At 41.9% G+C, this 27,606-nt stretch overlaps 1 protein-coding gene across 1 annotated transcript; it reads right to left on the bottom strand.

Annotated features, from left to right (window-relative positions):
• Positions 1 to 843: 843 nt before the first annotated feature.
• tnn (tenascin N) lies at positions 844 to 26,372 on the bottom strand. The gene is made up of 18 exons (XM_056421592.1): positions 26,183 to 26,372; positions 25,601 to 25,801; positions 24,532 to 24,906; positions 20,202 to 20,335; positions 19,970 to 20,099; positions 17,495 to 17,677; positions 17,029 to 17,118; positions 10,693 to 10,956; positions 9,159 to 9,422; positions 8,650 to 8,913; positions 7,055 to 7,318; positions 4,704 to 4,834; positions 4,017 to 4,155; positions 3,739 to 3,890; positions 3,215 to 3,311; positions 2,947 to 3,111; positions 2,382 to 2,545; positions 844 to 993 (listed from the first exon to the last, which is right to left on the bottom strand). Exons 1-18 carry the CDS (start codon positions 26,370 to 26,372, stop codon positions 844 to 846), a joined length of 3,357 nt encoding a protein of 1,118 aa, XP_056277567.1.
• Positions 26,373 to 27,606: the final 1,234 nt, after the last annotated feature.

Raw genomic sequence — 27,606 nt, 5'->3', positions numbered from 1 at the left:
CCATCCCTGTCTCATAAAACAACAGTTTGTAATAGAAGTGTAAAAATGTAATAATGTAATAAAGTCAAAGTCAAAGCAGTTTTAATAACCTTTGTCAGCTTTCCAGATTGAAAACAAGGGTTTGTTCATTAAGCCCCTGAGGATGGGCAAACACACTTCATCCTTATTGGATGTGGGCACATCACATTGATTGATAAGCACTGTCGGTGTCTTATGAATGTAAAGCAGGAGCAATATGGTCATTCAAGAGAGCCATCCATTGTTTTTCTCTGGCCCGTCCCACACACACCAATGTGATGTGACAGCGTTGGAGGCAGCCAGCCAACTTCATAGTCAATAAAATCAGGGCAATAACTCGCTAACCGTTCACACATGACCTTCAAATAAAATATGTATGTTGTTATGACAGTAATAAACACAAGAAAAGTTGCTACTCGAATTCTTCATATGACAAAAAAATAAACAAACATAATACAAAAACACGGGCTGCTGCCCCAGGTCTCAAAAACAAAGACAAATTGGATTTCTTGCATCCGAATTGACCTAAATCTATTGTTTCCTGATTTATAATGAAGGTTACTACCAGAATCAGTGAAACAGAGGTTTGTTAAGAATAACTATTGCATTATAAATCGTTAATATTCAACTTCAGTTCAATTTAAAGTCCTTTTTTAAATTAATCTCATTGTTTGAAAACAGATAATAAGTTACTATTTCATATCGGCATTTCTCTGTGTACATATTGTTGAGACACGTTGAGTCATGATTGGTGGGGACATATGTATGAATCTAGCCAGGTGGCTGGTTGATGGGACTGTTGTGGTTTCAGTGGGAGGGGCTCTACTATTTCTTTCGGAGGTTTGTGGTTGTGCTCTTCTCTCTGGCCGTCAACGATCGCCTCTTCCTGCTGGACGAGGCTCCCACAGGTCGGATCTTCATCTCGGTGAAGTCGAGGGACACCAGGTGGCCCTTCCACGGCTCCCAGTTCACTCCCTGGCAGCAGCACAGCCGATTGAGCGAGAAAGAGATCGAAGAGGGAAAACGCAGAGTGTGGTTAGAGGGTGGGGATGGAGTGAGGCGAGGGATGGGAGAGGGGAAATGAGGGAGACGAGAGAAGGATGGGAGAGTCACAGAAGAGGCAGACGGCAGTGACCGACAGGCAGATTGGTAAACACTAATAAACACCAGCCTCTGGCTTCATTTCATGTGAGTATAAACTTGTTTTGACTGTTATTGCATTTTGTCTGACAAACATTGGGAGAGACATCTGCAGCGGCGATATTAGGGACGAAAACTCGACGAGAGCTCAGAAATCCTCTGGCATTTTCTTCAGTATCAGACCGTTCGACAAAATAACTTTTGTTACGCTATCAGCCTGGCGAAAACACTTCTGCTTTATAGCCGCTGTGAGAAATGTGTTTTCTTATCACTGCTGATGGATTGAGGCCATTTCTGCTTCATCCCGGCAATCTGAAACAAAACAACGAAGAGTGGGATGGGGCGGAGTTTTCTTTGATTGCTGACCAGGGAGCAGCCTGGCGGTCAGCACCCTTTTTGCAGCATGTTTTGAAAGAGCTCTAAATAACATGTTGGTTAGTTGTTTAAATGACGACTGAATTAATGAATTAATGAATCAATTCAAATTAGATGTTTCACGTTGACATTTTGAGGCGAAGAAAATAACAGTTTTGAGATCCACTTATTTTTCTCTTATTATTATTCTCTTATTTACCCATAAAGTCCTGAGTAAAGCTTGACTTAATGAACCAGATTCAAACTTTGCAAGTTGGAAAATGAAATAATTCACTGGCAGGGACAAAGTGAAGGATGATGTCTGACAGTGTTCAGCCGTATCTGTATAAGTCAGGATAAGTCTGCCATCACAGTATTCAGGGACACTTTGAGCCTTGAAGGGAGCCTGTGTGTAGAGGCCCTTATTCATGAGTTCTTACTACTATTTCAATAGGATGATTCCTCTTTAAATGTGTGTGTTTTCATGTCCTTTGAGCGCTGACTGTGTGTCTTGATGCTAAATCTCTTGTCTGCACAACAAATATACTCTTGGTTATGAATAAAGAAACATTGACCTCGATGTTAAACCACCAACAGCTTTTATGTTTGTAGTATTGTGAATTAACTCACTTGTTATTAAATACGTGTTGATACCAATACCTGTGAGTACTGAGGGAACCACTCGACTATCCTGTTGTGTGTTTTTACTTTTCTGTTATTTTTAATACTCTTTTTAAACCCACATTGGACGATCCACAACAATATGACAGGATAGCACCCGATGACCATCACGCATGATCCAATGCCACTGAATCACTCTCACTGAATCACTCTCATTGAATCACCCCCATTAAATCACTCCCACTCACCAAGCTGTGCCTGTTGTCTCCCCACTTTCCATTGATGTTGGCAAGATGACAGTTTTTGTACCACCAGGCGCCGCGGTGGACCAGGGCACAGTTCCCCAGGGCGATGTCGTTATCATTATCCACAGTCGTCCAGGGTCGGCCTTGGTGGTAGGTCATAGCGTCACCTGGGATCATCGGCAATAATGAAGAATTATCTGTAGACTTCAAATGTTAGAAACTCTACAGAACAGTCTGTGAGAAGACATGTCATAAAAAGCCAAACATAGAGAGATCCAGTGTATGCTGTTTAAGAACACGGTGTAATGTTTATCTTTCTGGCTTCAAAGCTCACTGAAACCTTTAGAACTCCAGCCCATAACTGGCTGGATACAAGTTTCTACTCCACCTATACACTGATGGGTGGGGTGGCTACTGCTTGAAAGCCCTGTATTCCCACTGGTCGGTCTCATAGCCATCCTTGCCCTCTTTTCTTCTCTACAACTCTTTTTAATGAGCCAAGTGTCAGAAAGTATGTGTTTGTAGAGCATGCTGTCCGTTGTGTTGCTGCTCTCGGTCAAAGGCTCACCTGCTGTGCCACTGTATTTGCCGATAGTGATTTGGAATTTCTGCTTGACCGGTGCGATCTTAAAGTTGTCGTACGCAGCATAGGCTCTCTCAGCACCCACTCCCAGGTCAAACCTCAGCTCGTACTGGGTCGGTGTGTTGGTGAGCTCATAAATCTTACCCAGACCTGAGGGAACAGGCACACAGAGAGCGTGAACAAGCACGAAGGAAATAGTCCAACGGTGTTCATGTGCGCATGTTTCCGATGTCCGCAGAGAATCGGTGCTTACCAATCCAGAACTCATCCGTCATGTTGCCAAACCCTGCGATGTACTGTCTCCAGCGCTTCATGAAGTCCAGTTTGCCAGAGGTGCGTCGTTGGAGCACCTGAAAGCAGCGAGCACAGGACGTCCACCGACAGCTGGCACACAACCTTTCAAACTATCTGCTTTGGGAAGTGGTTACACCACCGGAATTCTGTATTTTAATCTATCACCCACTGGATACTCCAGCTCATTGGGTTAGAATTTTCATAAAGTTGGGGGACTCAGATTAAAAAGAACAGTCCAAATTTGAAGCATCAAAGGTACAGATATTATGGCATATGGAAAAAATCAGGGTAATGTTTTCGACTTTTTTTCAGAGGCTGTGGGAGTCGGTGAAAGGCTCCTTTGATATTTACCAGCATCAATTCTGCCCACCAAGCAGGACAATACATTTCTATCACAACAATAAACAATACGATTAATTTCCCGAAGCCTCATTCAAACGAAAGTCTTTCCTTATTGTGATGTGTTTCATCAGTGATTCATACCAGCCAGCCGCCTCCATCGGTCTCCATGTCGCAGTAAGCCTCAATCGGTTTGGAGCGGTCGTTGTGAACATAGACGGTGTAGACTCCACTCTCCTTATTGCCATTCTTCATGATCTGAATGCAGTCCATGGGGAAGGGGTACAGGAGGCCAACTAGGGAAGAGGTGTAACTGCATTATTCATGCTCATTTAATACTCATGATGGGATGTCACACAATCCGACATGAGTCTAATCAAAGAGTGAAACCTCAGTGACTCAGGAGGCGATATTGCACAGACCTGTTCTGAAGGTGGTCTCCACCGCCTCGCTCCTCTTGTCTCCCCTGTAGGCAGCGATGCTGACGATGTATCTCTTCCCCGTCTCCAAGCTGGATACAGCAAAACGTCTCTGGCCAGCATCAAGCTGCATTTCAACCGCCTGGACAAGAAGCAACAGTAAATGCAGTTAACCTTACTGGACACTGGTGATGACATGGTGTTGAGCTTCAATTAGAGACAGGCTCCCGTCTCTAGAGGCTCCTAAATCTTCATAAAAAATCAAAAGAGTGTCAAGTTAAAGATCAATCGCCTCATCCATGAACTCAAAAGTAGATTCCTTTAATTTTGGCCACAAGGGGTCAGCATTTAACAGAGCTTTAGCTTTGCTGGTGCCTCAGAATATTACCAGCAGTGAAGAAACCTCTAAATGGTATTTGTATGCTTGAAGAGACAAATACAAGACTTAGTTAAACATTCCCATTTGGCCACAGGATAGTCAAAGAAACTGTAGCTCTGTGTTCACCCAATGCAGAATAAAAGAGGTTGTATCATCCTTCTACACAGTCAAATTTAGTTGTTTCATTATGCGGGTGCATTCTTTGTATAATAAATGTAACTACAGTGTAATACCTTAGTTGTCGCACGCATGAATACATTTCGGTGTGGAGGGAGTCTATCTTTTTGTGGTTGAAAAATATGTCTAATCACCTCCATGTTGCCGTCCTCATCTCTGTAGATGAGAACGTAACCCTCAATGTCAGCAAGAGGAGGAACCCAGGTCAATAACGCAGACTCCAGAGTCACATCTGTCGCCTTCAGCTCCTTCGGGGGATCAATGTCTGTGAATTGGAGTGCAAATCATAACGGATTACAGCACAGGAATATGGAGTATACTGTCTGTTCATTCATACATCTTTACAACTCAGGTTTGTATTTGGTGAGCAGAGGATGTTTAACGCTGTTTAATTACTACTACTAGAGTTAAATAATTCCTTTTTCATGTAAAGGGTCTCTTAAATGAAAAAGTTTTAGCATTTCATTGGAGCTTCAAAAAATAAAAGTGTTTCAAAGGAAGTGTTTCCTAAGAATACAACATTGTAGTGCAATATTAATCCCTCTTTATTCGCTGTCTCTACCTCAAAGTGCAACATGAATGTACCAAACACTGTAGCCTTCCAGCCTCTCCACCTGAACACCAGAGATGACCACCAGCCACCTGCAGAGTTACAAGTCGCATGTGCAGAGAAACTGGCGCTTTTTCCTCTACCTTAATTTGGAGGTTTGACCTGAAACACACGCTGAAATAATTTGTCTGACACAAAGTTGCCTGCTGAGCTTTAACCTCCCACGGCTCAAGAAACCGAAGAAGCCCATGCCACCAAAGACTTACAAAATCCACTCACGCTATCTATTATTTATTCAAGTCTAGACTGCTACTTTCACTCCTTTTATAGTATAAATAAAGCCTTCTGTTTTTATGCAGGATCCATTCTATTCTATTTCACAAACACATGAAATGATAATGTGACCTTTTGTTTTAGAAATTAAATTTTAATGGGAGAAAACTGAACAGTCAGACAGTTACTGGTGTCAACAGTGGAGACAATAACGCTGAAAAGGTCTGAATCACACTGGTGTGGATTTGAGACACATATTAATGGTGCTTGTCCATGAATCCCAAATGTAATAACACATGCTTTTATGTGTCCCAGATGATATTGTCCGACACAATCGCTTCCCTATCTGAACGCAGCACCACGCTGGTCGGTGCTGAATGAAGTTCATAATGAGTTACGACGAGACAAGTTTATAATCCCAAACTCTGCCATTTGCTGCCTAATTGAAAAAGATTCAGCTTTCACTTAGAGCTCCCCGGTGGTTTTACAGATGATCTGGCTCACACACAGATACCCCTGTTACTGCTATTTAAACCCCACACTAAGTTACCTGACATGCGCGTTGACCTGGCCCGGACTATGGGATGCAGAGCAGGAGTTTGGGTGCTCCATGGTAGTTTGGTGCTAACACATTTTTACCTTGTAAGAATTGTTCAGGTTGATTAAATCAGAGGTCACAGGGAATAAGAGTTGCGGGATTGCTGTTTTGTCCACACATTATTCATCATGAGAAATTAAATAAATCATAAATATCAGCAGTTTCGGAGCTTACATTGATGCATGTATTAAAAGGCACAAGTTACTGCACGTTTTCCACAACGTCCAACAGGTGACACACATGATGAAAGCACCTCAGGTAACTTCTCTTAACCCAGATGTATTCCCTGACCTCTGATACTTCACTCTGGACCCCAGTGCATACCAGTGTATCCGAATACCAGTATCCAGTATTGTCCCATAAAACAACATTAGAGAAAATGCAGAAATCTACCGACCAATTCAATGCTTTTTTCAGCATTAATACAAACAATGTGATTTCTTATCGACTGTATAGGGATGAAATATCAGTAGTTAATTTCCTCTTCATTTAAAAGGCTACACTGTTCCCTCACCTTTGCACAACTCCTGTTACTGCTTCTGCAGAAACTCATATTCTCCCAGACTAGGACCACATCTAGCAGATCTTTGCTGACAAGACATTCTTACCTGCATTCTCAGATGTATCCCGTTGTTTTTAACAGTAAAAGAGCAATGAATTATTTGTTTGTACAAAGAAACCGGGAAATTTATTTTCTGAAACAGCTTTGTGCTAAGATCACAGCATTTTTTTTAAAGGTGCCACCCTTGCGGTGCTTATGGGTGTTGTACTGCCCAGTAAGAGATATTTAAAACAATCCAGAATTAAAAGAATGAATAGAATATTGGACAATTTTGTATTCCACTACACTAAATATTGGAGAAAGCTAGTTTGCGATAACAACCATTGGTAAATGTTTCGATATGCAGTTTTTCTTTGTGTATCAATAACTTTGGAAAGGGAAATCCAGGCAGGATTGTCAACAGAATGACCTGTTTAAGGATGTTAAATGGGGAATTGCCTTTCAAGAGAGGAGAGCTTTATCATAACTAAAAGAAAAACCTGCCTATTCGTAGTGTATTAACCTGTCTCAGCATTTGTTGAAATCTTCCTGCTGGCTTTGCTCCCCTGGATGGCCCAGATGTTGACAGTGTAGAGGACACCGGGCCTCAGGCCAGCCAGCATGTACGAGGTGCTGTCAGACCGGACTGGGATCTCCCCACTAGCGCCCTCAGAGGGGCTGTAGCTTAAGACGTAGCCATCAATTTCCGCCTGGACTGGATCCCAAGACACGCTGAAGCTGGACTCTGTTTCATCTCGGGCTAAGAGGTTAGCAGGAGCATCCAGTTCTAGAGGAAGATGTTAGTTGAGCCGGTTATTTTACTACAGAGATGCAAACTACAAGAATTACTGATGCAGATGACAAAATGCAGTGTTTGATTTCCCATCCAGAGGGGATCAAATGACATCTGTTGGCATGCATTTGCTAAAATCATTAGTAATATGATGGTCATAAGTAGAGGTTTGCCTTTGCAAAAAATAAATAGGTAATACATGTTTCAATCTGCCTCTAGCTTTGTCCCAACTCCCTGCTCAAACGTAGAGAATGTAAAGGACACTTGGACACGGCAGTAAGCTTGTCGTAGATATCTTGGGATCTTGGGTGTTTTTGTGCTTGAGCTCTCATCAGAATTGTAGCAAAGCTGATGTCCATTGAATTTTTTCCTGCACTATCTCACACAGATGAATAGTTTAGTTAAAGCGCCCAGCGCTGCATATGGAGTCACGGTTACAGCAAGAGCGAAGAAAGCTTTGCCTGGATAAGGACATGAGAGCCCCTGTTACTGAATGAACCTCGTAGCTCAGCCAGAAATGCTCAATGTTGAGGGCAGATGTTCTGGACGGAGCACATTCTGACTACTTGATTGTGCATCACCATGAGAGAGAAAGAGCATGATCTGATGCCTGATCTGATCATATCTATCCGTCTCTTCCCTGGTGGAGGGAGCCTGGTGCAGCTTGCAGTGAGGAAAACAAAGATGGGTCAGAATAGCTGGCCTTCTGGGTCGGGTGCTTGTGAAGAGACAGCTGAGCCAAAGAGTCAATCTTCAATCCATCCTTCATCTGTGGTCACAAGCGTTGGGTAGTACACCACATGCAACTGAAAGGAACCTATTGTTGGATAAAAGAGGCTGAGATGAGGTTCCTGAGCATGTTGGCGGACCTCAGTCTGACTGAAGGGTCTTTTCCAGAGAAGCAGGTAGAGGTGTTTTGGTCACTTTGGAAGGAATATCCCCCGAGCGCCTTGTTATGCGCAATGCATGAGTGGCTGAGGGGAAACTGCAGGGTCGTTGCAAGACATACTGGAGGGATTACACTTCTGAGCTGGAGTAAGTTATCGGGGAAAATGGATGTCTGGGTTGTGACCTGCAGAAGAAGTTGCCAAGCAGATAGATGAAGTGATGGATTGGAAAACTTCTTTGAACAAATAAGCTGAGAGAAAACCACACGAGAAACACATTTCCCTCTTGCTGTTTACAAGAGACTCGACTTGTCAAAATAACTGTCAACGGGATCATGTGTAACACTTAAACGTGGCCACACAGACGAATATGTGAGGTGAGTATTTTACACGAGGAGTGACTTAAATGTGTCGGTCTTAACAGAAAATGGTCGAGACCTGTCTGAGCGTGTGTTGAGATTTGCCTGCTGGCTTTGTTTCCTTTAGTAGCCCAGATGTAGACAGTGTAGAAGGCCCCAGGCCTCAAACCAGTCAGCATGTAAGAGGTGCTGTCAGGCCCGACTGGGATCTCCCCACTAGCGCCATCAGAGGAGTTGTAGGTGAGGATGTAGCCATCTATTTCAGCCTGGGCTGGAGCCCATGACACGCTGAAGCTGGACTCCGTTTCATCTCGGGCTGAGAGGTGAGCGGGAGCATCCAGTTCTACAGGAAGATGTTAGTGGAGGATATTAATATACGACTGATGCAAACTACAGACGACAGACCAGTGAATCAACTTATCCCAAGACCTGGTCTCATGGCAGACTGAAGCTTGATGTCTCATGCTTGAAAGAGCTGTGTGTCCACATCTAGTTCTCATTTTGAGTTGTCGTTTAATCCAACATTTTGACACATGCTGGTCATAGGTTAAGGCTTTTTATTTGAACAGATAGTGTTCAATGTGAGACCTGTCTCGGCTTGTGTGGAGCTCTTCCTGCTGGCTTTGCTCCCCTTGATGGCCCAAATGTAGACAGTGTGGAGGACGCCAGGCCTCAGGCCAGTCAGCGTGTACGAGGTGCTGTCAGACCGGACGGGGATTTCCTCACTTGAGCCCTCTGAAGAGCTGTAGCCGAGGACGTAGCCATCGATTTCTGCCTGGGCGTGATCCCAAGACACCCTGAAGCTACAATCTGTTTCATCTTGTGCCGAGACGTTAGTAGGAGCGTCCAGCTCTGTGAGGGGAGTCATGGTTAGTGTCCTGAGGACATCACGACTTCCAGTGCAAACGTAACAACACATACACGTCAGTGTAATGCGGTTCCCTCTTACACATAATCTTCAGCCTGTGGAAGAGGGTTGACACGTCAAACGTGGATGAATATGTTTTTGATCCTTTAATTAAAATTGGTTTCTTCTTCATCATGAAGAAAAGATAAAATGTTACATGTTTCTCTTTTGAGGTTTTAAATCCAAGTTTGTCATCATATCATTGTTATGTAAGCAGGGCTACTATGAGTATGAAATGTTAATTAAAGAACATGCAAACGACTGTAGCGAACAAAGGACGGTGACAGAACGGTGTTGCCGTTAAGAACAATCTGAACTCGTGATGTTGTGTGATACAATGTCACTGCTTTGGCTTCCTGGCAAACTTATATCATGTCTCTGCTTCTACATATCGTCCTGTTTGTTTGTGTTCTCCAAAAACTGGAAAGGAAATGCCCGCTTCAACACTAAAGATGGAAACTGTCAACTCGTATAGAGCTAATTATTCCACACATCCATCCCTCATCATTCCATAATATGAATAATATGAATTGCTTTTTCCCTTATTGCTTATGTTGTAGTTCATTGAGATCACAATTGCTCAGTTCACGAGCTTTCAAAGTGAGTTTCAGGCCACGTCGGTTGATGCATGAGGTTATTGGAGATAACATGTCTGCTAAAAGTGTTTGGCATCTAAAGCAACTTGGACAAATGCCAGTTGGTACTCAAAATCTTTCTTCTTCAGCTATTTTTTGTTCAGACAAAAAGGCAAGCAGACAGCAACAGCTGCTAACCTTCACAACAGCAAAGACGAAGAGACAGGAGAACACAGGAGAACCACAATTGCTTGCTTTGGTAAAAAAGAAGAAGAAATTGTCTCCTCTGAAACTTCTTTAAGACATTCAGGCTAAACTAAACGGCCATTAAATAAGGTGTCCAGCCTAATTAGGTCAAATTGAGTTTCTGCCTCGGCAGATAGAACAAGAGAGGTGTGTGTGATAAGAGTCAGATGTTTTCTGGGATGCGTTATCCTTCTTCTACAAAAGGGCTATTTCAGTTAAAAGTGTCTTACACAAGGAGCTGAATAAAATGTTTTAAAAAGTTAAAATATCCTTCTCTCTGCTCACAGGCTGGAAAGAAGGAAACAAATGAAACACGCTGCCTGGGAAACCCGAGATATCGGAGACTCCCATGTCGATAGTGATGTCCAGCGACCCCTCCTGTAATGAAGTGTACCTGTTTCAGCGACTGTTGAAATCTTCCTGCTGACGTAGTTGTCCTTGAAGGCCCAGATGTAAACAGTGTGGAGAACTCCAGGCTTCAAGCCAACCAGCCGGTACGAGGTGCTGTCACGTCCGACGGGGATCTCGGCGCTGGAGCCTCCGGCAGAGGTGTAGCTCAACATGTAGCCACCTATTTCTGCCTGGACGAGATCCCATGAAACTGTCGCAGTGTCCTCTGTTACTTCAGTGGTGATCAGCTTGGTAGGAGCATCGATGTCTGAAGGAGAAGGAATGAGAGAGAAGTCGACAAATAAAAAACAAGGAGTTCATGTTCTTCACTGATCCTTCCAGGATGTGTAGAAAGTCATATCTACCAGCACCCGGGGTACAGAACACATAAACCAAGAGACATCTCCCTGAAATACGGGGAACACAGTGTATTGTTTGAATATTGATTGATGATTTCAATCAAACCCCCACACTCAAAGAAAGGACTCATTGGATGAACTCAATTAAATTGTTGGCAGGTTTTCCATCCAATAATTATATGCAACTCCAACTCAAATTTAGCACATCAGTGCAATAAAATGTAATTAAGTTAGTCCAACTCATTTGTATCAAATACATCTCAAATTAACGATATTCATTCAATTAAATTAATTTGTGTTTGTCCAACTCAAAATATAAACTAACTAACTAACAAAATATGCAAACTCCACACAGAACAAACACCCCAACTGGGAATTGAACCCACAGACCTTTGGCTTTGAGGTGACAGTGCTAGCCACTACACCACCGTACAGCTCTGAAAGTGTCTTCACCTCATGTAAACAACTGATTTTCAGCTGGCTCATGCGCAAAGGGTAGTCCTCAATGAAACACATTTATTTTGAGTTGATATGCACACCATCTAACCTAAATAAATCTAATAAATGAAAGTATTCATACATTTTGTGTTACACCCATTAAATATAAATATCTTCGTTTTGTAATTGATTTATTTAAATGTATCAAACAATATTTAAATGTGTCACCTCGAAGAAGGGCTTGAATCATTTTGTGAGTGTAACCTAAATAAATCTAATAAATGAAAGTATTCATACATTTTGTGTTACACCCATTCAATACAAATATCTTCGTTTTGTAATTGATTTATTTAAATATATCAAACAATATTTAAATGTGTCACCTCTAAGAAGGGCTTGAATCGTTTTTTTGAGTGCATAACAAAAATAAAAACTCAAAAATTAAGAACAACACATAGACACCACGATGGCAAACGACTTGGTGAGGTTGAGGGAAAGATCGGGGGTTGAGGTTCAGGTGAAAATGGTTACTTCGTCAAGGAAAGGGGACGTAAATCGTCATGGTTACAATAATGAGCCTGTGGTGAAGGTTCAGGGACGATCGTGATCACGCTCGAACAAAAAGAAAACAACACTGACTGTCATTTGGACACGAACAGCTGTTGAAGTCTAACGTGTTGTTGACCAATCCGTCTTCACTCTGCGGCTCGACAACAACACTTAACTTTGTCTTTTTCTTCTCACAGAACGACTGCGTCCTCTCGAAGGCGAAAGCTCCTACCGGGCTTTGTCCCCTGAACACAAACATATTGTTGATCGATCACCAGACGGATGCCTGTTTTTTCACCTTGGCAATAACAGTTCCAGTGAACCTGGAATGTGTTTCACTCATATTGTATGGCGCAGGATGAGCATCGTATGACATGAGTTTATTGTACAGCATGGATGGAGTGAGTCTCAGTTTGGACTCGCTGTTACAAAAAATAATTGAATTGGTGTGTTTGGAAGGTGATGCGAGTAAAAACTAAAACCAGCCACAGCAGTTGAGGGTATACGCAGTAGTCTGCAGCAGCATTAGTCAGGGAGGGACTACAGAGCAACGTCGCTGTTGCTTTTATTCTTTTAATCGGCTGTCAGAGTGTAAGCAGCGCGCTTGTTATCCATATTTGCATGGTCACTCAAAGATGATGAATAAACAAAAGCCTCAAAAGAAGAGCTCTGTGAAGCACTTCAAAAGCACACACACCCCGACTGGCGGTCTGGTCCTCATCACTGAGCTCCACAGGACGAGCCGGGTGGGGCCTCTGTCGTTAAGTCAACGGGCTTCAGGAGTCGTTGGAGGCGCATGTGTGTGGAAGGGTGTCAGTTTCTGTCGAGGGAATCTCGGTGAAAGCAAAGAGAGGGAGAGAGAGAGAAAATCAAAAGATTCACACAGCGTAAGAGAGACAGAGGAAGTGGAGGGAAATGAAAAAGCAATCATCATTTCGGGTTATTCCTCTGTGGCAGCGGCTCAGTGGAGGTCAGTCTTGTTCCAGTGTGCAGGCTGCATCATGAAAACTGATTGATTATGCATCCCGGAGAAGAAAAGAAAGGAGCCACGCAGCTCTATACCGCCTCTTCGTCTTTCTCCACTTCCCCCGTTGTCACTTTTCTGTCCTTGTGGCTGCACTGCTTGACAGTCAGTCATGAGCTAAAGCACAGAAGGAATTTATTACAGCTCAATTTTAACATGGTTGAGTGTTTCCTCCAAGGCCTACAAACGAGCGGTCAACAAGTAGTCTAAGTACCATAAGTGAGCGCTACTGAGGGAGCCCAGAAAGCATCCATCACTCTCCACTATTATCAATAGAACTGTTTTGGTTTCTCAGAAAACGTCATTGAAGACTAAGAAGCGTCTGGCAGGCTCTTCACAGAGATAGACGGTGTACTTTCTACTCTCGGTTTCTCGGTTGCTATCCTAGAGTCAGTCTGAAGAGAATGACCCGAAGTTCAACCCAAAGTTATGCTGGCTACAGATGTCTTCTAATTCTACAAAACAAAGGAATGGCTTTCAGTCAGACGGCCCACATGAACAATGAAAGCACAATCTGCTATTGATTTTCGGCCTAAATTTGGTGAATGAAGCTTGTATTACACTATGCCTCGTTCTACTTCAAATCAAAGGTCTCCCTCTCCCTTTTTGCTGTTATTGTGTTCCTCTTTGCAGTTCCTTTGGCTCTTATAGGCGGTATAGCTGCTGTCTCGGCTGTCTGATATGTTCTATATGATATTTCATATTCTTTCTGGGCACGACTACTGTCTGAAGGTTCCTCGCGTTTGCTCAGGAAGTTACCGGGTGTGATGGATGGCGTTGCTCCCGACGTTCTCCCCCACCAGCTGCATAGCGACTGTGGCTACCGGCTACAGAATACGAGCTGTGGCTTCGGTCGTTTGGAAAACAGCTTATCCATTCTGGCTGGCATGTTCAGCGGAGGCGTGGACCGCAAGGCGCACAGCAACTTTTCATCATTTACAGCCTCACTGGAACCCATACGGTACGTCTGTGGACGGAGCCGAGGGGAAGCATGTGTCGATACATGTCGTTGTTTATATGTCAGGTGTGATATATGGAGTGTTGTTGAGTCCTCTGGCTACCAAAGTCTTTCTTACACGTTTATCCAACAATTTATTTGTACTATAAGCAGCTCATAATTCTTCATGACATAATTGACTTGTGGAAGTAACTTACCATATGGACGATATGATCATCATGATTCATCAACTGTACGAGCAGGCATGCACATTCCACAGATTTAATGAACACAACATTAGACCAATAGCTCTCTTTTAAATAGTTTTTATTCAGCTACACTAATGCTGAAAAATCATCAGGAATCATTCACGTATTATTACCTCTCAAAATAATTGGAAAACTATTTTTTAAAGATTTGGAGCTGTGTTACAAGTGTGTATCCATAATAAAGACACTAGCTAGAGGGAAAGGGGAAGAGAAGGTGGACCATTGCACACCATGTTTATCGAAGTAGAAAAAGTTCTTGGAACGGTGCTCTGGCATTTTTTTTACCTGCCAAACGAACCTGTGATATTTCCAGCCTACCCTAACCCGCCACACCCAGAGGACCCACCGATTGTGATTAGACCCCCGACACATGTACAGTATGCACACACACACACACACACACGAACAGGCCAGGAGTGCTTTCTCTTACCACACCTTCATGCTGTCTTTATATAATGTCCTTCCTCACATTTTCATGTCATATTTCGACTGCACAGAGGTAATGGACATGTCTGGGCAGACATGGTGCTCCCACCGGACCACATGAGGTGCTCTAGTGTGTCCAGATAACATTAAGACCACCCATTCCTCTCCTCTACCAATGCCAAGTCCATCTGCTTGTGGTTATACAGGCCTTCATGGTGAATTTATTGAATCTGAATCAGCGGTGCAGCCGTGGTGGGTTGTGTTTATACGCCATATAATCTTTTGGCTGGTTCGTGAATGTGAAACGTCTGCTCCAGAGAGAGAGATGCATTTGAAGCTGGAGTTTTTCTAAATGTTAGCTGTCATTTAATCATTTTATTCTAGAACTGAAGACACCATACAGCCACCCACAGCATTTCACACACATATACACCTTTAATTACGATAATAATTCAAACATTATCTGTTATTGTGTATTATTCCTGGTTTTTACCCTCATTTCTTGCTGTAACCATAGCACTCACGGCCCTCTTTTTTTTGATGTTGCTCTTTTCTACAGTTCCTTCTTCAGATCCTTTTATCTCTCATTGCGTATAACTGCGCCGGACCAATACAAACAGCATGTTTGGTGAGATAATACGTGTGTGTGTGGTCTCCGTTGCACCATGCCAGACATCATGAAACCAGCACATCCTAAGATGAGACCTATCCTCCTCAATCACCTCTAAGCCTTTTCATGTAACACCTCAAATGAAGGATGGTAGCTACTGGAGTGGAGACAAGGCACTGTCTGCCTGGTGTAGATTAGCACATTCCCACACACACATGCAATTACTACACAAGGAGGTGGCACACTCAACATTTTGCGAATAAAACAACCAATGAACACTCAGTAAATCACAAAGGACCTCCCACCTCACAAGTGAGGCTCATTAGCAGCCTGTCAGTCAGAGAACCAGAGAACAAGACGCGAGGACAAATGTGCCTCATATAGAGAGCTGAGATTGTTATGGAATGTTTGATGTATAACACGTGGGGGTGTGTCATATGCAAACACCTTTAAAAGATGAATTTACATTTTTTTGTAAAAGGGAGAAAATGAGGCCAGCCTCCAGAGGGTGAACATGACATATTTGTCAGTTTACCAAGGCCACTGGTTCTGCTGTCGTTTAATGTTAAAGATGACAGGACCAATGGGGTCTCAAATATACTTCTTTTTTTTTACTAATCTGGATGTTTCACTGAAGAAACAATTTATCATCCACAATATTAAATACCTCGCTGGCACTTTATAGGTAGGAGCCTCTTTGAAAACACAGCTCTGTGTGAAGTTTTGTCTTTAAAAAGAAGAAAAAAAACTTTTAATCGCGATTAATGAATTTCAAAATGTGCGATTAATTAGTTAAATTTTTTTAATCGATTGACAGCCCTACTAAAAACCATTACATTGGCAGCCTCCGGCAAAAAAAATGAAGAGCCGTGGACCTGGAGATTTTGAACTTATTGAGCTCCGAGGGTGAATAAGAGCGATGGTGGATGAGGGAAAAAAGGAAGAGAAATGAAAGACAGAAAAGTAATTAAAAGAAATAACAAAGCACAAATGAGCAGAATAATGGGAGAAACTGGTGACATGTCACACCATTGTGGACCATTCTTCAGTAACTTAAATTATGACTTCAACGCGCCTGAATAACATCAGCAGCTGTTAAAGTGAAAACGTTAAATTAATTCCTCCTCGCGTCAAATTTAATACCACACGGGTAAAATCAACATTGCCAGATGGACTGATCCCGGCCCTTCTCACCTCAACCATCAGGGAGCATCTCGTAGTCGTTACCTCATTCATATCATGTGTCTTCTTGTTGGACATGCTCACCACAGCCGTTACGACCTGTCCAGATTAATCGTACATTCTACCCTTACTTCATTAACCCATCGTCGTGCTGCTTGCTGGCTGTATTCATGTGACTTTTATCATCGGCTGCGTGGGGAAGGTCATACCAGGTTTCATCGTACCGCATGTCACAATTATGCATGGCAGATTATGTGTTTTTCCGATGAGGTTCTGCTCATCGGTGAATTACTGGTGGCTCAACGAGAGCTCAGAGCTGTTGTTGATGTTGCAGCCAATTCAAAACAGTGTTTCACTCCCACAGTGGCTGGTCTTTTATTTTGAGCGCTATTCAAATCAGTTTAGTCGCTGGAAGGACAAACGAATTGTCTCTGCAATGTCTGTGAGAACATTTGCAGAAAATGTGGTTCTTTGTGCGAAATGATAACATACAGAAAATGCACTGAGTAAGGCGTTAGGATAAATGGATCATGGGTTTACACAGACCTGTGGCACCAATGACGGAGGACGCTTTTCCCTCAGTGATTCCTTTGATGGCCTGCACCGAGATCTGGTACTCTGTTCCTGGAAAAAGACCTGCACACGGACACATTTTTTAAATCTTGATTATTTTCCACCATTAAACCTTTATTTGTTTGACTTTTTCTTTCTTTGCTGAAAAGATGCTTTCACTTTGACAGACATACAAATCCATCAAACTATCTAACGGCAGTCTGAGAGGGACATTCACTATTTGATTGACTTGATCATAAAATATCAAATGTTCAGTAATGTTAATGCTAAATGTCAAGAGGTGCTGTTCTCAGCCTTTCAAATATGGAGACTTCTGCTTTTTCCTGTTTTATATTATTTTGAACTGCATACCTCTGAGCGTTAGATTTTATTTTAAAAGACATAACCTGATATGAAAATAACTGTTAGTAGCAGCACTACTGTCCATTACCACACTTACCAACTATAGTGTGTTTGGTGCGCGCCTCTTGGTTCCTCTGTATGCTCTGCCCTGCCTCCTGTCCTGAAGGGTCAGTGTGTGTGAGCCTGAAGTGATCCACGTCGGCTGACGGGTTCTTCCAGTCCAGCTGGATAGAGACTTCTGTGTGGCCAAGGACTCTGATGCCATCAATAGCAGAGACATCTGGGAAGGATCCAAGCAAGGTGGAAGTGGAGCCTTAAACGGGAACGCCTTAATTAAAGCTCCTGCAATCACACGGATCTACTCTCATGTCTCTGAGCTAGATGCTGGATCCCTTTCATCATGAAATGGGAAGGGGGAACATAGGAATTATTCCCTTTGCTATCAAGAAAAAAACATAACCAAACTTGATATTACTCTATTACACGTATGCAATGTAACTGCATAGACAGTGTAAATAAAGCAATTGCATTATTGTTTTTTTGCCATGTTTTGGCCCATATTTTAATCAAAAGTTAAAAGTTTGAGCCGGCAAGTCTGGAGAAACAAATAACTCTCAAGATGTATAGGCCCTTTTCCTCCCACTGCCTTTCTCTGACATCCATGACCTCTCCCCCTCTCCTGTGCGCGAGCATGATGGTACATGCTAAATGGACTTGTACCTTTCTAGTCTTCCGACCCCTAAAAGCCCCTTTACTCCACATATCATTCACCCATTAACATAATAATTTGGGGTTAAGTGTCTTGCCCAAGGACAGGTCGACATGGTCTGGAGGAGCCGGGGATCGCACCAATCTTCTGATTGAGGGTCGACCTGCTCTATACCCTCTGAGCCACGATCGCCGGCCGCATGGTCACCCCTGATTGGCTGGAATCGTGTCAGTCAGTCAGAGTTTGTTACCCATTTACAAAGTCAGGGCTGCGTTTGAACACCAGCAGACATCTGGGAGACCATGAGAAGATATTTTACATTATTTGACAAAAAAGGTATTGGATAGAATAGCTGACTGCACTTTGAAGTGATGAAACACATAACCGGCCCACCCTGTCACAACCATACTGTGATGCAGAGGTGCTATCCCACCACACTATATTCATTCTACCATACCCAGACTATGTTGATCTGCACTTCACACATTTAATTTATTTACACTACACACATACACACACACACATTACACACATCACATACACACACACTACTTTGCATGCATTTTGCTATATTATTATTTTTTTTATTTTTTTTTTTATTTTATTTTAGTATTGTATTGTGTATTTATATATATATATATATATATATATATATTATTTTATTTTTTTTTTTTGCTGTATATATTTATCATTTCATTTTATTTTTTTATTTTTTTTTTATTTTATTTTGTGTGTTTTGTTTTATTGGTGCTGCTACTGCTACGACAAATTTCCCCTTGGGGATTAATAAAGTATATATCTATCTATCTCTTTGCTTAAGACTCAAAGCACTAAAGGCTTTTTCACACATACGCCATTTGATAAAGATATGAAATATATGTAACCGCGTGTAAAGATAGGTCCTTTAGAATATTACCAAGGAGGAAAGTCAGAATTTGCAGCATTTGGTGAAAGAAATACCCCAAACCATAAAACAAAGAGTATCAAATGAAAAGAGTCAGCATATTTTTATACCAGCTGTTGTATGTTTCCAAGGGAAAAAGACAAACATTCACTCAAAACCCTGTTTTGAAGTAGATCACCACCTCGGTGACCAGTCGGCCTCGTGCTGTGAAGCAGAAGCCAGATGATGGCGTGTGTAGCCATGCCCGTGTGGGAATGCCAATGCTCCGTGAGATTTTTCATGAGTAACCAGGAACCACACATTAGAGTCAAACTCAATCTCGCCCTCTTTTCCTCCTTCTCGCTCATGCCTACAAATCCTGTGTGGTAATCTCTTTCTCTTCACATCTGTCTCTGCCACATCTGTGAGCAAGTCCGCTTTCCATTAAACACATCCGTGTAGCCGTTTCCTTGTAATTACCTTTACATTTAATGATTAAACATCACTTGATGAAACACTAAGTAATGAGAGGCCTCAGCTTGTGGATTGCATTTCCGTAGAAAGACATTTTCGGAACAGGAAAGAACCCCCCTCCTCTCACTGATTCACTGCATGTAATTCTTGCTGTGTACTTGCCTCTTCCCTGAAAGACTCTAAACCGGCAGCATCTCCTTCCCCTAAACATTAAAGAGCTTGACTTTATAGTGTCCTCATGCCTCTTTATGCCTTCACTTATGCTTGGGCTCACATGTGAGAGTTTAATCCCTCGGAAATCTAACGAAATCCACCAGACCTGGAGGCTATACCTGGCCTTCCACTCTACAATGGGTCACTTCTGCCTTCAAACCCGACACCACAAACACACACTTCACCAGGATTAGATCCTAATCGGCATCATGCTCATTTAGTCAAAAGATTGACGGACACATTTTAGGACCACGTTGGTGTTCTTCAGTCCTGCTGACAGCGTCTGTTCTCACCTGTGGTAGCTTCCATCTTGTCTGCTTCACTTTGGATATCTTTGATGACAGCAAACACCTGGACAATGTAAGTGACTCCAGGAGTCAGACCTGAGATGAGGTAGGAGCTGTCTGTGTTGGAAACACGAATCTAGGACACAGTGGTTTGAGAGAAAAGAGTTCAAAAGAAAAGAACAATATGGTCATTTATTTGCGATATCTTTAGAAATTACCAACAACAACAAAAACGTACATGCTCCTGGGTACTCTCATCATTTTTGGGATGGTATGTCAGAATATAATGCTCTGCCCCACGAACTGACTCCCACTCAACCAGGAGGGAAACGTCAGTCATCTGGACCAAGCGCAGACCCTGAGGACTGTCGACTGACAGAGAGTGAGACAAAGACAGAGACAAAAAAATGAACAGAGGTTATCGCACATTTTAATAAAATGTGCGATCACTTTTAGAACTGACGCCAAATAGTCGACTATGCAATGATTTAGTGTTAGGAGCCAAATTCCATTCGGGCTTTATGGGGGTGCTGAATCTTTCATTGGACATAGTTTTGCTGGATTTTTTTCCAATTAGGCCTGATGTATAGCCTATTTGAGAATGATCAACCTATTAATAATACTATTTGATGTGAAAATAACTCATGTGCATTCAATCAATCTGCTTAGTGTGCGTAAACAAATCAACTTGTATGCAAGGTGGCAATTTGCAGGACCATTGGAGCAGTATTTTGGCGACAGCCTCAGAAAAACTTAATGACAATATTATACGGCTACTGTCTCCAAACACCTACATGAACTCAAACTGATAAATAAACCAGAAAATCATGAACAAAAGCAATGCCTTGTTGTGAGATATTTTCCCTTTTTGAGATGTTAATCGTTAAATAAATTATGCTTTTCAGTGGTTATACGGGGCCAAAGAAGCTCAATGGAGATGATGTGAAATAAATATGGTCAGGGCGAATCAGAAGGTGTATAACTACGGAGGAGGAGTACAATAACATAAAAACAGCCAAAGGACAGAAGACGGTGAGTCAGCAGTGCTGAGGAGCGGATGATAGATGGAAATAAATGCCAGACGGTACATTCAGAGAACTCACTGTATGCATTTTTTTTCAAGGGGGAAGATGTGAGATGGGAATAGTGAACACTTTCTTTTGCCAAAGGAGGAGTTGACACGGCTTTAGACGCCGTTCCACAAGGAGAAGCCAGGAAGCTTCATATTTTTCTCAAATGTAGCAACCCTTTTCCATCCAGTAGCAGTTAATGTCCCTCTGTTGCTACTCGAAGCAGAACTATCGACGATCATTAACTCAAATAATATCTCAGCACAACTGGGGTGAATACATTTACATCTTAAGTTTGGAAAAAGTGGAAAATATGAGTGATTTATGTCTTATCTGAGAGAAATATAACGAAAAACCACATGTTTGGATTTTTTAAAATCCAAGTTAGGACAAATTAAAATGGGAAACAATTGTCAGTTTCTTTCTATTTGTTCCTGTGTGTCCCGTTATCTTTCCCATTTGCTTGTAAATGTTAAACATGTCAATCAAGTCTCTGAGACAATTCCGAATTTGAAGCGGGCAAAAATGGTTTTAAGTTAAGGATGAAAATGAAAGGGTACACTTTGTTGAACAGAATCTCAAACATTTGTGAGGGAGTCAAATGAGCTGCAAGAAGAACGTTACATCCAAAGCTTCTGCAGCGCTAAAGAAGTTACTGTGTTCACTTGTAATAATCTCCCCTGCTTTCTATTCAGATTATCTCATGAAAGGTGCTTGCTAAACTTTCCTTTTGTACTCTCATGGATAGACAAGAGTCAAAAGTATTTTATTGTTAAAGCATCATTGGTTCTCTAAGCCAGTGGTTCTCAAATGGGGGTATGTGTACCCCTAGGGGTACGGGAGGGCACTACAGGGGGTAGGTGAGATTAAAAATATAGATATTTAAAATGGGCATCCATTAAAATATTATTAAATAAATATTCAAGACAATATAAATGTATGTTCATGAAGGGAATAGTATATATTCTATATTAAATCAGACACTAATGGCACAGCGCTGTGTGTTACATATTCTTTTCAACCAAAAATGCTTTGCACTGGTCAGCTGAAAAAATATTTCACAAGGGGGGCATCACTGAAAAAAGTTTGAGAACCACTGCTCTAAGCCACATGGCATCTGCCTTTGATAGTGGAAATAAAAAATAAGTAAAATAATAAGTATGACAATCATTGCTGGAATTAGGCCATATTTAAAACCATATTGAGTATGTATTCACCGGGAGCTGATTGACATCCATCACCCGCGTGCTGAAATGATAAATAGCCACATAAAACAAAGAATGTCTCTTCTTCTTCCAGTGTTTAGTAGCACCACTGTTACTCACACACCTAAAAACAACACTGTGTTTGTACCTCACACTTTCCCTTGCTGCCTGACTTCTCCTCTGACATGCTGCCACTGTTGGTGTTGGACTCCCTCTCCCAGCAGCGACTGCAGATCTGCTTCTAGATGTGCTCTGGCTGCACGGAGCAAAACCCAGCTTGAAGAAACGAAATCCCCATCAAGGGTTTGACATATAGTTGACCTACTGGGAAGACTGGTTCAGGACCTGAAATTGGTTGTGGAGCTTCTTTCAGTGGGCATGTGTGACAAACGTTAACAATCCCTGGCTGGTGCTCTGGGTTACATGCGGAGAAAGAAATACCATGGACATATTTAGCCCGGAGGTTTTATATATATATAGATTATTATTTTACTTTTTTAAATTAAAAAAGTATTATTCTGCAGTCCAAGATTCAAGCAGTATGAAAAAGGAACATGTTGTGCCATTCATCTGAAGCTGAATCTTCAAGACAACCTTTGAAATAACACAGTATGTACTCTGTGAATTAAACTGCCCATGCCTCACTGCTGCTGCTCACCTTTCTGCTCGCCTGGCCTTAAATTGCCATAAAATGCAATTTTGTACTCTGGTCCTGAGGCTGTACCGTCATAGCAATGCAGTGAGAAGTGCATTTAGCAGGAAAGGCAATGATTCTTCTCGGAGGGTTAACAGACGGACGGGCGTTCTTATATTCCCGTGTTATTACAGTCTGTGACCCTGATGTCATATGTTATGTAGAGGCCATAACTGTCAGAGGTCATGGGGTCAGTCCACTGAAAAGACTCCATCAGCTGCTCTATCTGAAATACCTGTCAGAGAGATGCTTTGAATTCCCAAGAAGTAGGTCACTGTGGCTGTCATGATAACTGCTTTAACTTCAGGTTGAGTCAGAAACACTTGCATCAAGGAACTGTGCAGCGTTTTCTTCATATCCAAAATCACCTAAATCAGCATTTATCGCAAGATAGCTAAGGCTGAAATTTGTTTCAAAAAGACTGCTCCTTAGAGAGAGAATAAGAGAAAAATTAACTGAGAAATTTACAAAAAACTATCAGAAATGATCATTTAAACCATATGAACATTTTAAACCTTTGTTGTTTGAAACTTTTCTGTTTCTTTGAATGGTGCTCCACCTCTAGTTTTTGGAGCAAGTATAGCTCACACAAAATAAGGTATACAATGTGAAGGCAACATGTGTCAGGAACATTTAACCGGCATTTTACCAGGTGAACTGTTCAGGTTGTAAACATTAATTTGGCAACTACTCAAAACTGAAGTGTTTCTACAGATCGTAGAGTTGTAGCAAATAACTGTAGTTACTTGTAAATGTAAAAATTGAAACCTCATTGGATTTATTAATTGATATAAAATAATTCCTATTTAGTCATACTAAATTAATTGAAAAAATTATGGCTGAATTTGTATTTAGCTGCTATTGTTTCAGGGGCCTGGTATTGTGCACGCTGACTCGCTGTCACAGCTGGAACACAAGCATGAATTATTAGGTAGATCCTAAAAGGTTTTACTCAATGATACAGGAATAAGATTTATATTAAGGTCAACTGGGCTTCAACAGTTATACTTTTAATGTTCCAAAAGCTCCTTCACTATCTGAGTTTTCCATGAGATGGCAGTTCACATTCACGGCTTAATAACAGCGTAGAGGTGGCTGTAGGAAAAAGGATGAAAGGTGAATCTTAATTCTCACGAGAAACACAGATCAAACTAAATGCAAGCTTCATAAAGAGTTATAATGCTGCACCCAAAGATATATAATTCACCCATAAGTAGATCATGATGGAATATGCTTTCTCAGACATCATTCATACCTTCGGGACACATCGGAAACGTCCCTGGTGGGTGGAATAATACAACAAAACGGTATTCACAAAACCTGTATGAATGATCTGTCTCTCACTCTGCAAGGATGAAATAGACAGAAACATATGGAGGGGAAAGTGTTTAAGTTCTGGAAGTTGTAATGCCCCTCTGAGCGAATGTAGAGACGACAATTGAGGGAACCATCACGGATTATGTGGCGGCATTACTTCAGATTTAGCCCTGATTTGTCTGAGTCCAGAGGCGACATACACGAGACATGAGCGACATCACCAAACGGCATTCACCGCCTAATGTCACTTTGTTGAGTTATTATACATCACGTGTGTCTCACCCAATGAACAGTCTTCGCCATGAAAGCCCTCTTCACAGAAGCACTGGCCATCCACACACTGTCCGTTACCGACGCAGTCGCCGGGACACTTCTGGACGCTGCAATCCTCGCCGGTGAAGTGCGGGAAACACGCGCATTTCCCATCCACACACCGTCCCTTGTCGTTGCAGTTGTCTGGACACGTGGGATGGCTGCAGTCCTCTCCCGCGTAGCCCTGGTGGCACACACACTTCCCATTCACACAGCGGCCGTCGTCGTTGCACTCGTCAGGGCAGGACGAGGCGGAGCAATCGGGGCCTTCCCACCCTGGGTTACAGAGGCAGCTGCAGGCGTGCGGCTGGAAGGCACCATGGCCACTGCAGCTTGTGTCCACGCCTTGAGGAAGAGCAGGATGAAGAAAAGTGTTGTTGTTTAGTTGTTAACGTATGTCAAAGGCCTGCTGCAGGTTGTTTTGAATAACTCATGTAAAAGAATACTAATTTCAGGATGTAAAATAACATTGTTTTCAGCCTCCTCCCTACAGAAAACTCTTCTTTCCAATTGTTTACCCTATGAAGATATCTAAATACATTACCTATGTATGCTTCTTAAGTACAATGTTCAAGTGGTTTTACTTTGTTTAAGTAATTCCCCTTTATGTTATGGTATACCTCTACACCACAGCATCTCATACGTAAATATTGTACAATTTGATCCAGATTTGTTAAGTACATTTAGTAACTAGTCACATATTGATCTGAGTAGTATCATTATAATCATGTTATATTGTATATAGAGCTACATAGCAGTGTATAAAGTAATGACATTAGCTCCACCTTTATCAGCATTAAAGTGATGAACACATTAATGTATCAATAAATATAATCCAGAAATATAAAACATATGAAATGTGATATTCTGCATAATAAACACTTTCACTTTTGGTACTTTAAATATATTTAGTTGTTGATACTTTTGTACTTTCACTCTTGAATGCAGGACTTTTACTCTTTTTACGTTTACTCAAGGAAATTATTAAAGTACTTCTTCTTCCGCTGCCTATGAATTGTGGGCTGTGCCCCCAGTTTACCTGCAGCTCCACCGCTTCCACAACCCCCCTGAGTACACTGGGTCTTCAGGTAGGTGACTTCTTCCTCCAGCCCGTTCACTCTGTACAACAGGGACTTGAAGCTTTCAGACTCCTGACAGTCACACTTTGGCATCTGCAGCTTGATGTTGTGTCTGAAGATGATGTCGTTCTCTCTATTCGTCGTCGTCTCCATCTGCTGACCTACAGGACAGAACATGAATCAAACTTTTTTCATTTCTAGATGTCACAATGCTCACACGTGATTAGATTAGATTAGATATTCCTTTATTAGTCCCACAGTGGGGACATTTCCAGATACACTATATTGAGCATAATATTCATTTCCATGTTAAAAAATATAAATATACATTGCATACTACTGAAAAAGGCCTAAACAATTATAAGAGTGTGTGTAGTTGACTTGTATTCATATCCAAATAATAATAATTTTTCTATAAAACCACTTAATTTCTTCCACTCTGGTTGTTAATCCAATGCTCTGAGCTGTCTGTACACACATACTCACACACTACTTATCTCAGTTGCGCTTTCTCTTGCTCTATCTCTCATTTAATTTCTGACCTGTTTCGTCCTGCGTTGGCAGGAGCTCGAGTTTACAACTCGAGCTCCCCGGGATGTCGATTTTATAGACGTTGCTGAAGGTGACCGTCTGCTCTGCGGCTGATGGGTCTGGGTGGCTGGTGGCGGAGCTGAGCGGTGACGCGGTGCAGAGTAGGACCAGAAGGCACAGGGCCCGCCACAGTTTTGTCATGGCTGAAGGACAATAGAAGATAAGTGTTACATTCTCTGTCTGTCTTAAATATTGAATCGGGTCAAAATGACCCGAAGGCAACACAAGGGTTAAAAGGGAACTTTAGGGAACCTCTGTTTTTAGTAGGAAGGTAATCCATTTCCAACTGTGATAACTCAATAGAAGTAGGGATTGGCTTCATCATCAATGCATTGGTTCCTTGAAATAATAGAAATGAAAATGGGTAGATTAAAGTTTGAGCATTTGTTGAAGGATGGAAAAAACAAACACAAAACAAGTCGTTACTTTTCTAACAAAATGTGCGCACGCTAAACTTGACCAAAGAAAGAACTGACTCGCCTCACGGAATACATTTGCCAAAAGGTAGAAATATTAATTTAGCTAAAGTTGTTTTTTACCTTGCACAGTAAAAACATCTAAAAGAAGAAAATTAAACTCCTCCCTGTTGACTGTAGAGCAAATCACGTTCACTTCCAAGGTTCTCACACACGGTGGCATGCGACAAATCCTCATATGGAGATGAAATATATAGTCCATCTGTTTTTTAGTGCAAGATTATTTTGTAGAGATTGGATCTCTTGCATGAACGACGTGTAACAGACGACAGAAGCTGTAGATGTTTGTCGTCATGGCTGACTGGACCTGTGTCTCCGGGTTGAAAGAGGGTCACGTTTGTACTTTCCAGCCAGCGTAGAGACCCGAAGACTGAAATACTATCTGAACAATGTACAAGTTACATTACATTCAGTGGGCCACACTACTGTATATATTACATCTCAGGAAACCTGAACCACTGTGTCAATGTGGTTTGTGTGTGTGTGTGTGTGTGTTGTACTCTCAGTAAGGCAGCAGAAAGTAAGCCGTCATCACTTTGCCAGAGAGCATGTTGCTCTCCCCTAAACCATGAATAGTTTCAGAGCTTCAGAAACTCATCCACATTGATGATGTCATTGTGTCTAATGACAGTGACGGTGGCATGACGTGATCTTCAAACCGTGTAGCAGAAAGGGGCTTCCAAATTACATGCTTTCAAAATAGTACGCCTGTTCTAACATTTAATAGGTATTTTTTGGACTTTGGTTTGAATTTAAGATTCTGTTGTAAAAGTCGATCAAACTGCAGATCTTGTGTGGTCTATGGAAACATAAACCCTCTGATCGAGTGACTTAAGGAGAGCTCAGTAATAAAATGTTGCGGGCCCGGCTGTGTGATGCTTGACAGCTGGAAAACTGCA

The sequence above is a fragment of the Pseudoliparis swirei genome, chromosome 8 (genome assembly GCF_029220125.1).
Source record: "Pseudoliparis swirei isolate HS2019 ecotype Mariana Trench chromosome 8, NWPU_hadal_v1, whole genome shotgun sequence".
Lineage (NCBI taxonomy): Eukaryota > Metazoa > Chordata > Actinopteri > Perciformes > Liparidae > Pseudoliparis > Pseudoliparis swirei.
This window is presented reverse-complemented; position numbering and strand designations above follow the sequence as displayed.